General features: G+C 37.9%; 1 protein-coding gene and 1 long non-coding RNA gene across 3 annotated transcripts in view; one reads left to right on the top strand and one right to left on the bottom strand.

The window, feature by feature from the left end:
• Positions 1–6264, bottom strand: part of FH (fumarate hydratase) — a 22350-nt gene extending 16086 nt beyond the window's left edge. For both annotated transcript variants that reach the window (XM_077986033.1, XM_001094968.5), the window contains exons 1-3: positions 6099–6264; positions 3667–3801; positions 73–183 (exon numbers count right to left, since the gene is read on the bottom strand). In XM_077986033.1, the coding sequence (XP_077842159.1) occupies positions 73–183; positions 3667–3801; positions 6099–6230 (378 nt within the window). In that variant the 5' untranslated portion in view covers positions 6231–6264. The remainder of the gene's footprint in view (positions 1–72; positions 184–3666; positions 3802–6098) is intronic.
• On the top strand, positions 6218–12745 carry LOC114678730 (uncharacterized). Its single transcript, XR_003730204.2, has 3 exons — positions 6218–6352; positions 8719–8827; positions 12607–12745. It is a non-coding gene; the product is annotated as an uncharacterized LOC114678730 (long non-coding RNA).

Genomic DNA, 12745 nt, shown 5'->3' with positions numbered 1-12745 from the left:
GCCAGAGCATATCACCATCCAGAGTATGGCATGGGTCTGATGTTATTAAGTGAACACACTATCACCTCCTACCTCGTCTGCTGCCTTCATGATTGCATTAGCAATCTTTGGATCAAGACCATAATCCTGGTTTACTTCAGCAGCCGCTCGCTTCAAGATGCCAAAAGCTTTAATAACTGGGGTCTAAAATTAATCAGAAAAATATTTCAAATTTGCTATTTTACTTAAGCTTGAAAGTTTATTATTTTGGCAGATGCAAAAGCTATACATAAAACAATAACTTACGTAACACTATAGCTCTAAAATGTTTAGGTTATAGAGAAAGATTATAGACAGGAATTCATGAACCAAGAATCAACATTATCATAGATCTATTTGTTTAAGGAACCAAATAAAAACAAACACATTGACTCTTCATATATATGTGTGTATGTCTCCCACATACATATACATACACATATTCACATGTATACAATGCTATGCACACATACACACAATTATATGTGTTTATTTCATACACTATATATAAAAACAAATCGTACTCAATCTTTTCACCAGCAAGAGCCAGTATTTTCTCTCACTGGATCCCACGTTACATTATAATTATTTCCTTCCCCTCTTAAAAAAATAAATAAATAAATAAATAAGGGACACATGTAACTGCCATTCAGTATGAGACCCAGTTACTGACTGGGTTATCACTTTACCCCAAGGCCAAAAAGCAATCTACTCTACCTAGCTACTAAAGTCTTAATACTCAGTAACTCCCTTGACATTTCGCTCAGAAGAATTTTTTTTTAAAACCCAAGATTCTCCAGACCTAAAGGTGACAGCTTAAGATACATATAAAACCCCGCTAGTGCAGATCTTTTCATTGTCGATCCCAAATCACCTCACCAAGCTTGAAAAGGATAAACTGAAATGAAAACTTAGTTTTTACAAGACAAGTGAATCGTGAGTTCTTGTCAAAATTAATAATACGGATTGTTGTATAGATCCCACACCAGGTTTGAATGGGCCAAGAGCAGAAGGGAGAAAGGGAGGAAAGGAAGAGAATGATGAATGTGGAAGAGAGACCTATCAGCTCTGGAATCAAAGCAGAAAAAACAAAGAATAGTAAGAAATAAGACACATTAAACAGATAAACCTGGACCAGAGTAAGTATAAGCTGAGGGGCAAATAGAAAAGGAAAACCAGAAAATTTTTAAATTTCAATTTTAAGTAACTAAAACATTAGAAATGTTTTACTCAAACAAAATGGGGACAGATGGAACACAGGATTAGAAACTTAAAAACTGTAAACATGAAAACAAATGGGAATTTAAATCTCCACAGTAACAAACACTGCGGTAGTGGGCTGAACCACTACCAAGGGCAAAGGTGAACGCCAATCAACGCTGGCCATCTGAATGGAGTGAATGACCCCCAGCGTTTATGGACCATGAAAATAAAAAAGGGTCATTCACAGCAGAAAGAGGTTCAACGAACACCATAAAATGGCAAAATGTATCGCTGGAGAGAAAAAACAGGTCACCTTATTCTTATTTTATTCACATTAGACATTCATAATCATTTTTAGCCTTGTTTTCCTTTGGACCTCAAGTAAAAAGGGTTGAGTTTAATCATACTACTCAGTTTAGAGTACATACAGACTGTTTTACACGTAATAAAGTTCAGGAAACTAATCCACTTGAAGTCAAATATGACAAAATCGAGACCCCAGGTGTCGGCCTTTCACAGGTGTGCAATCCCAATGGCTGTGCTGTCTCTGGAGCAGCAGCAGCAGGAACCATGCCCCCCCAGAACCACAGAACATGCTGGGTGACACAGATCAATGAAAACAGCAGCCACGCTCACTGCCACCAACACTGGCTGGGGCTGACCTCCTCCTTAGTCTCTGGAGTTGAATAATATGAGATTATTTTAGGATTGGTCAGTACCCTTTTTCACCCAACCATGTAGCCAAACTATGTTTACCTCACCACCAAGAAGGCTGTGGATGGCAATGACAAAGATATTCCCTTCAAAGATTCAGCTGCCTGTTGTAAAGTTCTATATACCTGTCAAGAGGCAGTCTTGAAGGCTTAGGAATGACTTAAAATTATTGAAAATAAAAGTATATTTATAAGATAACTGTTAAACAATATCTCACCGGATGAAGCCTGGCTACTTCTAGGCTTACTAGCCTATCCTGTATTGACTATTTTTCATACTCCGGTTGGGCTCCAGTAGAATATGTTATGTGTTTCTCAATTCTTTTCACACTTTAACATCTCTGAAATCAAGATGCATCTTGTAATCAATGGTAAGTCACAACCTTAATTGGCAGCATTTTTCTTTCTTAGTGGTACCTATTGGTGCATCTTCTAATTGATGGCATCTTAAATTTAACTGAATGTGGTAGACAGTTTTCTCATCATTTAATCATTCATATGGCATTGAATAAATACTTATATATTATCTATTATATGTCAGACATGGTTAAGAGTAATACTTTGATGTGTCTGTGTACTATACACTTTTTTGGAAACTGAAACCAAAATAGAAAGTGTAATTTTTAAAAATCTCAGTTTTAAATTAGTGGGGGAAAAAAAGAATGAATATTGAAATAAAAATGTTTACAAACTGTAAAATCCTAGTAAAAATCTGTAAATACCCAGCAAGAATGAAAAGACAATCTTTAGTTCTGTCAAATAAAAATCCAAAATAACTATTCACAATAGCAAAGACATGGAATCAACCCAAATGTCCATCAATAAAGGATAAAGAAAAAGTGGTACATATCCACCATGGAACACTATGCAGCCAAAAAAAAGAATGAGATCATGTCCTTTGCAGACGTATGGATGGAGCTGGAAGCTGTGACCCTCAGCAAACTAACAGAGGAACAGAAAACCAAACGCCGCATGTTCTCACTTACAAGTGTGAGCTGAACAATGAGAACACATGGACACAAGGAGGGGAACAAAGCACAGGGGACCTGGGGGGGAAGGGTAAGGACCAGAATAAATAGCTAATGCAGGGCTTAATACCTAGGTGATGGGTTGAGAGGTGCGGCAAACCACCACGGCACACATTTACCTATGCACCAAACCTGCATATCCTGCACGTGTATCCCAGAACTTAAAATAAAAATAATTTTTTTTTTTTTTGAAACGTAGGCTCACTCTGTTGCCAGGCTGGAGTGTAGTGGCATGATCTCAGCTCACTGCAACCTCAGCCTCCCGGGTTCAAGCGATTCTCCTGTCTCAGCCTCCCGAGTAACTGGGACTACAGGCGCGTGCCACCATGCCCAGCTAATTTTTGTATTTTCAGTAGAGACAGAGTTTCACCATGTTGGCTAGGATGGTCTCGATCTCTTGACCTCGTGATCCACCTGCCTCGGCCTCCCAAAGTGCTGGGATTACAGGCATAAGCCACCGTGCCCAGCCTTAAATTTTTAAAAAATCCCACATATTCAAAGCGATGGCTCAAAATAATAGCATGCTAAACTTCAAAAAGTTCTTTAACATTTTAGTGAAAGAGAACATCTTACTACTCATGAAGCCACTTTTCTAATAACTTTACATTTTAACTCTGAAAAATACTTATTTATAAAGTAAAATCACTCATGAATATAGCCTACTTCATCCAAAATAAGCCAACATTTCCACAAATGCCACTTACTGGCATGCGTTCTGTCACACCTCCAATCTTAAAGTTCATCGTAGATCTCACGGTTTGCGCGCCGTAATACTTATCATTTGGCACCTTTAGTTCACCAAAGGTATCATATTCTATCCGGAAGGAATTTTGGCTAGCCTAAAGACAAGAATAAAACACTGTCACAAGTTGAAAAGAAACCAAGTATCAAAAGCAATTGCACCTTATCAGTCGTCAAAGAGAAAGAAACCTTAAGAAGTATCACAAAGACGAAAAAATACTATTTGGATTCTCATTCTCTTCCTCACTTTCAGGTCTTTCCTTGAGAACCCTTTGTCACACAAACTTATTAAATCAGGTGTTAAAGACAGATTGTAGAACTAATATACTATGCTGGTGATAAGCATAAAGACTTTGAAATACAAATAGTAATCTTTTCCATTTCAAGAGTATGCTTATTATTGGTCAAGATTTGGCTAATTCAGTGTATTTAGTTTATTTTACTGAGAACTTTTGAAAATGGTCTAAGAATGATGATTTGAAATTTATAAACATTATTTATATATAAACATTCATATATATTAATTACATATGTATATTCATATATGTAAGAAATTTATAAGCATTATATATATATATAAACACTATATATATGCCATCATGCTACCAAGTCAGTACCACACATGGTCTGCCTGTTAAATATTCTCATTCTCAATGCACTTTTTCTCTTCTGTAGTATTGATCACACTAATTATTCATGTGTGATTTATTTGCTTATTTAACTGCTTTGCTTAATCTCCCCTAAAGACAAGAATGAAACACTGTTTGTAAAACTCTATCCCCATAGGGACTGTCTTATTTACAGGGCCTGATAAGTGGAAGGCACTCAATGAACACTGTCTTTCTACTGAATGTATTCGTATGTGTTCTTTTAAATAAAAGGTACCTTAGGGCATCAAGGGTTATGTGAAATTCTCAACATTAGCAACAGGAAGAACTTTTAACAAAACCAACGGAGATTTTGGACCTGAGAATGGTTAGAGGGCAAAAAATATCAGAACTAGAAAAAACAAAAACTACCTCCATCTGATTTTAGCTAACATTACAATTCTAAGAGCAAGGCAGTGCTATTTTTTGACATTTGCATCAACAGGATAGATTCAGAAGTTCTCCAGTCTGCTTCCCTTTACAAAACACTAAATAAATAAAAAATAAATTTAAAAAATATGTAAAGGTTCTAAAATGCCCTAAAATTATTAGAGCAGAGAGTTTGAGGAATGCAAAACATCTCTGATTCTGTAGTATAGTGGTATATAGTAGGTATAGTGACCCAAACAAATTATCTTCAAGTTTAAAGTCCAGAAAAAGTACTGGCCCTTTGAAATACCCTAGATGGAGCATTGATTTAATCAGCACTCACTACATGGTATTTTCACATGTGCAATTTTGCTGAGTAGCTGTATTTCAACTTTGCATACGGAAACCGAGACACAAAGACAACTTGTCCAAAGTCTCAGAGGAAAAGCAGAGATTTGAAATTACATCTTAGATTGCAAACCTCATGCTACACCAGAGTGCAGAGTTATAACTCTTCCTCAACTATTTCTCAAACGTTTCCTAACAATATACATATGTATTTGAAGCTTTTTAAAAGCCTGCATCCCTAAAGGTGGCTCTAAAGAGCAAAAGGGCTTACGTAAGCATGTCATAACCTGAACTTGGATCTTTAAGTTCTTAGCTGTCTTTCTGAATAAAAAGTACTGATTCAGCTATCGTTAGGTCCTAGCCAATCTGCTCAAACATGCTTCAGAATACTATGCCCGTGGTAATCGGAATTTAAGTGTTTTACAAAAGGTATGGGGGAAACCACAGTCAGCACAACAAACTGAACAGGCAATTTCAAAAGAAGTAAAATCTTCGAAGAACCTTCTACCCCATCTGGAGGGCCTGAAAGCAGTGCAGCGCCCCTTGACGAAAGAAACAATTCAGAAACCACAGGCGGCCAGTGTCCGGCCAGCAAGGCCCAGCTACTGGGCAGGACAGTGCGGGAGCTGCCCCTCTCCCAGCACCCTCCGCCCACGCCGGCACTGTACTTGATGGCAGCGTCCCAGGGCTAGGGGCCTGCGCGCCAGCAGGAGCGAAGTTACCCCAAAACGCCCCGGCCTCGGCCCGCCAGGGAGGGCTCCGAGGAGGCGCCGGGAGTGGGCCCGGTAGGACCCTCTCTGCCAGCCGCCGTCCCTCCCCAAGCGCTCTCCCGAGCTGCGGCTCCATCCCTGCGCTGGAAGAGGCGTCCGGAAGCCGGGAGGCCAGCCACGCCGGCGCAGGCGCTGAGCCCAGAGTCTGGCGCGCCCGGACGCCCGGGGAATCTCTCCCGCCAAGTCGCGGGTGCCGGGACCGACAGGCAGGAGGGCTGAAGGTCACCGCGGGGAGGCCGGGGGTTGGCGGCCTACGCTCACCATTCGAGCCGCGTTCGGGGGCCAAAACGAGGGCACGGCAGCGCCACTCAAGCCGGGAGCCGAAGCTGAGGCTGAGGCTGGAGGCCGCACAAGGCGACGCGAGCGCGCGAGGAGCCAGAGTGCTCGGTACATGGTGCTGAGGCAGCCTGGGTAGAAGTTCTGGGAGGCTGTGGCCACGCCTCCACGCCGGCTGTCAGAAGCCGTTCCGCCCACCGGCCTCCGCTCTCATCCAATCAACAGCTTCACACCAACAGGTGGGGCGGGATCAATCGTGAATGGCCAGTAAAGAATGAGGGGGCGGGTTAACTTTCTAGTAGTAGCGTGGGGTTTAAAGCCCTCGGATTCATGGGAAACTAGAAAGAAGGGAATTATGGGAAAGGAAGTCCGGTTATTTTTGTAGCCGGTTTGGTTTTTATGTGTGGCTGTTAGAAGGCGGGAGTATTAGCTGGTCAATCAGGTTGTGTTTGGTTGGTGAAATATACTAGAAATAAATATTTATTATTTTATTTATCATGTAGTCAATCATTACACGTTCTTGCTACTGAAATCCTTTTTCATTTCTTCCAGATTGTATCTTCTGTGTAGAAATTTTGGAAAGTGCAGCAAAATGTAGAGAATGAAATAGTAATTATTCATAATCCCACAACTGACAAATAAGATAATTACTTATTTCTTTTAACTTATCATTTTGAGATCTCTACAGTTTCCTTTCTCTTCTTAGCCTGTACCCTCAGAACTCTTTTTTTTTTAATGTACTGTGGAAGATGTACACAATTATAGGTAACCTCAGAGTTTTTATTATTTGCAGTTCTCCCAGTTTTTTGCATAGCTAATTTATACATTTTCAAATTAAACGCATATTGTTTTAATATAATAGTTGATTACAGGAAAGCAGGAATTGATATAAAATTACATCTGAACCACAGTTTTCTCTTTTCTCTTTTCTATTGCCTGAAACCAGACGACAGTAAAGAGAGAGCGATCGGATGGTCTTGAGGTCAAAAGTTCAGAACCTGTAAAGCCAAATTTATGAGTCAAACTTATAAACTTGCCAAACCTTTTGGAAACATTATGCTATTTTGTGACTTATAAATTTGACACATATTTAAAATATAAAAATTCAAATGAGATTGTAATAGTTGAACTACAATCAAAACACACTAGAAAACTGAATGCAGGCCGGGCGCGGTGGCTCAAGCCTGTAATCCCAGCACTTTGGGAGGCCGAGGCGGGCGGATCACAAGGTCAGGAGATCGAGACCACAGTGAAACCCCGTCTCTACTAAAAATACAAAAAATTAGCCGGGCGCGGTGGCGGGCGCCTGTAGTCCCAGCTACTCAGGAGGCTGAGGCAGGAGAATGGCGGGAACCCGGGAGGCGGAGCTTGCAGTGAGCCGAGATCGCGCCACTGCACTCCAGCCTGGGCAACAGCGTGAGACTCCGTCTCAAAAAAAAAAAAAAAAAAGAAAACTGAATGCAAATTCTTTAAAACATTGCTAATAATGCAGTGACATTTTGTTTTCATTCTCCACCTTCCCAGCAGGTATCATTATTTTGTATATCATTATTTTGATGCATCCTTTCAGTCCTGTGTATTTTTTGCTTCACATACTAATATGCAAAAAATGGTTTTAATATTTTACTTTAAAGTTTTGCTGTTGTATAATTGAACTTTATGCTTTTAAGATATAGCCATGATCTCTTAAAATTAATCATATTGCATCACATGAATATGAAATATGTTATTTATCCAGTTTCTTAAGAACATTTTTATTTGCTGTTACACATAAGTCTTTAATGAACATATGTCTATCATTTCTTCATAGATCATCTCTTCATTGAGTAATGCTCCTCTTTATTGTTATTGTTGCTTGTCATTTTAAACTTTTTGAAATATTGATATTTCTCCACCAATTTTGTATTGGCTATTGTTTGCCTGATGTATATTTCTCATTTTATTTTATTTTTTGTTTCATTTTTGTTTCAAGCATGTTTCTTATTTTTACCATACAGTTGAACTTTTCAAAATTCAAATTAATAGCCTTTTATAAATAGGTTATTTTAATCCCGTTTAAAAATCACCTGTGACACATATTATGTTCTAGAATTTTTCAAAGCACTTTACATGTATTAATTCTTTGAACATTGAAAACCCTATGTGATAGGTCTTATTATTATTCCTGTACATAGAAGAGAAAAATTGATGCCCAGGAACATCCAAGTGTTTATTTGTGTGTTTTACTTCGATGTATTAGTGAAACTGATTTTCTATCTGCAGCAGTAATATAAAGTTCCATTTTTAATTAAATATTCATTTTATTTAAAGTAAAATATTAAGTATATTAGGAAGATGCTATTAAATGACTAAAATTTGGGAAATGTTAATTTATTTTTGTTAATTAGTAATAAAATTACATAAAGCCTTTAAATTAACAAAGGCTAGACATCTTAATTTAGAATGACTCATTTTATCTATTTGAAATAATGTTTTTACTTTGCTTAGAGTTTGGGTTTTTTTTTTTAACTTTGGACTTGTCTGATAATAATATTGACCAGCTTTCTTCTTGTTGACACTTGCCTGGTTTGTTCTTGTTCTTGTTTTACTTTGCTTTCTGTTTAAGGTGGGGAATGTGATTGGTGTCCTGCTGTGACGGACAAAGGAACAGTGCAATGGTTTTCTCTTGCCTCTGTTCTAAATCTCATCACCTGGCTGACAAAATTGATAGCAAGGTACAAAAATGTTCTCATTATTCAAAATACTTTTGCAAATTCTAATTTAGGATACCTCCCAGCCTGGGAGGTTACCAGATGGTTTCCTAGAGGAAGCTTAATAGAAAGTTTGGAGATACAGCCATAAAAGTCTCCCAGAAAGTAGAGCAAATATTCAAAGAGAAGAAAAATAAAAGAAGTAAATAAAATTAGAGAAACAGTTCAGTATGTCCAACATGTGAATAATGTAGGGGAAACATTAGAAAAAATGGAAGAAACCTTAAAAAAATTCAAAAAAAATGTTGTAGAACTAGCAGATATGAACTAGCCAGAATGAGTTATGTCAGCAAGAAATGTTAGAATACCAAGGGCAAAGAGAAGAGACTGGAATCTTTCAGAGAGAAAAATAAATAACTCCCATACAAAGGATTAGAAATCCTTAGACTTCTCAATGACAATATCGGAAGCGAGACAATAGCTGAATGATGTCTTCAAATTTTTGAAGGAAAATTATTTCCAGCTTTATATTCTGTCCCCAGAGAAATCAAGTGTGTGAATAGAATTAAAATGTTTTCACATGGTCAAGATCTCAAAAAATTTACTTCTCATCTACACTTTTCAAGAAAACGCCTCAAGTAAGTGCTCCACCATAACTAGGAGTAAACAAAGGAAGAGGAAATTACAAACTTAGAAAATAGGGTCTTCAACACAAGAGACACATGTGGCATATTGCCTGGATGAGGCTATATGGCTGTGCACTTACCATAGAGAGCAACCATCTCAGATGGAAGCAGGTCACAGCCTCCAGAATAGATTTACTCAAAAAGATAAAAGTGCTAATGCCTTGAATATATTGAGAAGGAATTTAGCTGACTGGCGGAGAGTTTGAGGGTTAAATTTATGATAAGTCTTAGAAAGGTAACCAAAGGGAAAAAGCATGACAGTTATTATACTGACAAATAAAGATAGTTGTATTTTGCAGGAAAGGAAAAATAATCATTATCAAATTTGAATGGCCATAGTTATAATAATTCAAACGTTGAATATTGATCTAATTGAAATATTGATGTAACTACACTGAAAGGATGGGAAGATGGAAAGAATGTGAAGGTTTGGAGATATTCGGACATGGTGATGAAAAAACATTAATCTTCGTCTTCAGTATTGAGAAGTCATGATCTAATACCTAAAACCATAAACTGAAAACACAGAAACAAAAACCAAGAAGTAATCTTCAGAGATGTGGAAGTATATACCCAGGAACTGTGCAAGGATAAATGGCAGAGAGGTAGCAAGGGCGATGACTGTTTAGGTTGGATGTCTTGCAGAACTTTTTTTATTCCTAAGACTATGTGCATGTACAGAAACTTTGCAAAACACTAAAATTACCAACTAAAAAAGTTAACCAACCTCTCTCTCCATTCTCCAGAAAAAGATCAATTCCTCAATGTGCTGGATTCCATTCCCCCTCAAAGACAGTACCTACTCTTTTTCTTACTTCCTCCAGTTATTTCTCTTAATTGACCCATACTGTAAGTTAATATTGTAACTCTGCTGTCTCAGCTCTCATGTTAAAAACAAACAAAAGCTGCCCTGACTTTGCATCCCACTTCAACTCTCTCCTCATTTCCAGGACATATTTGATCACCATCTTCACTTCACTTCTCATTCTTTCTTCATCCTATTACAATCTGCCTTCAGTACATGTCACTCCATTGATACTGTCCTTCCCAGGGTCACCGTTGACCTGCGAGGTGCAAATACCATGCACAGTTAGTTTCCTATGTTTTCAGCAGCATTGACACAATTGACACCCCTTCTCCTTGGAAATACCTCTTTCTCGCTCTTTGAAATATCAAACTCTCCTTATTTCCCTCTCCCAAACTTCCACTTTGTTTCACTAGCTACTCCTTCACAGTGTTCTTTGACAGATTTTCACTTATAAATAGGGAAGGGCCTCAGGGCTCACTCCTAAATAGTCTTTCCTTTTTAATTCCTTTTAAAAAATGTAGTGGGACCTCAGGTACAGAGGAGTAAATACACTGACCTTGTGATATTTTATGGAGTATAAGATCCATTCTTGTTTTATTTAAATATTTCTTTTCTATTCCTATTTTCTATTCCTATTCTTACTCTCTTTTTTTATTTCAGTAGTTTTGGGGGAACAGGTGGTTTTTGGCTACATGGATAAGTTCTTTAGTGGTGATTTCTGAGATTTTGGTGCACCCACCACCTAAGCACTGTACACTGTACCTAATGTGTAGTTTTTCATCCCTCACCCCCTCCCATCCTTCCCCCTGAGTCCCCAAAGTCCTTTATATGGTTCTTATGACTTTGTGTCCTCATAGCTTAGCTTCGCTTAGCTTCTTATTCTCCTATACCCTTTCTCCTTTCAGACCCCTAGAAAACTATTATAATGTGTTTATTTTGTATCCTTTTGTTTAGATGTATTCCTGTAAAATTTGTACAGTTGTTTTGCGCAGTTTAAATTTTTATGTAAATGGTATTGAATTATGCATGCTATTCCCTTTGTTAATGATCTTCTCAATCAGTTATCTTTCCATAGGTGAGATCTTCATTCCCATGATTTTCAATACCATCTTTATGTTGATATACTGATGATGCCAAACTTATTTTTCCAACCTAGGTTTCTCCTAGCTCCAGATTTACATTTCCAACTGTGTGCTTAGTATCTCTGTTTATCTAACTCAATACTCACATCTCAAACTTAATATACCCTAAATGATAAATCTTAGTTGGCACCCGCCCTAGTCTTTCATGCTCAGTAAACTACCACCAGTTAGTCAAGCTAGAAACCTGCGCGTCTTCCATGATTCCTGAACTCTGTCCCCTTTTCCCAAACATATGCCTACACTATGCCAAATTTACTACACTATGCAGATCCTGGTCATTTTACCACAAATTTATGTCTTGAATCCATTCACTTTCCTCTCTTTTTACTTTCACCAATATCTATTTGTTAATAAAACAAGTAAACTAATAAGCCGGGTAGTTTCCTAGAATAGTGAACACAATAAAGGAAACAAGATGTTTAGAGAATGATTGAGAGGTTGCTTCTTTTAGGTAAGGTGATCAAGCTAAGGATAGCGTATCTTAGCTGAGAACTAAGCAATGAGAGCGAGCTCTACAGTGATAGAAGAGTATTCTAGGCAGACAGCTGCAAGTACAAAGGGCTTGGTTGAATGAATAAACAATTGTTGAGCAAGCTGATGTCGTCAAAGGGAGATAATATTCTGTCAATTTCAACAGTCTGAGAATGATGAAAACATCAGAGTAAATATTGTTTTAATTAATCCTTTGCTAAATTTTAATTTCTTTTTGTAAATTTTTATTATTTCCAATAACGCTGATTTGTTAAATATATAAATATGTGTAGAATAAAGTGGAAATATTCAGTGTCTGAGGTAAAGTATTCTCCTCTTGGAGTCATTCTATTGTAAAAGTGCCAGTTTTAGGGATTAACAAATAGCTGAATCCCAAGGAGGATGAATTGCTTACTGCTATTGACACAAATTGCTCTATAAATCCCTACTTATCCTACACGCTCAAGTTCTTCAGGCTCAGAGAATGGGGGAAGCTAGTCTATCAGTTCTTCTCTCCCTCAAGAATATCATCCAGAGAAAGAAGTGATTGTGATCTTGAACCTTCCTGAAGCTCCTCCAATGCAATGCTTTCTACCTGACTTTTAGGAGGAACAGCGGGATAAGTAGCCATGGTCAATATTGTAAGTTTATAATAATTAAGCTTTGTTCAAGCTTTTGCTGCCCTTTCTCTTTCAGGCACTCTGGACTCTCATGTTATCCTTCAATTTCTAAAAGTCATCAGCTGGATCATTCTACTCAGATCTGTTTTCTCCTGCCTAAGCTGATACAAAAGTTGATTACCTCTTCCTTCCTCTTCCAACTCAAAGATCATCAA

This window comes from Macaca mulatta, chromosome 1 (assembly GCF_049350105.2).
Source record: "Macaca mulatta isolate MMU2019108-1 chromosome 1, T2T-MMU8v2.0, whole genome shotgun sequence".
Taxonomy (NCBI): Eukaryota; Metazoa; Chordata; class Mammalia; order Primates; family Cercopithecidae; genus Macaca; species Macaca mulatta.
Note: the sequence above shows the minus strand (reverse complement) of the source record. Positions and strands in the feature narration are given on the sequence as shown.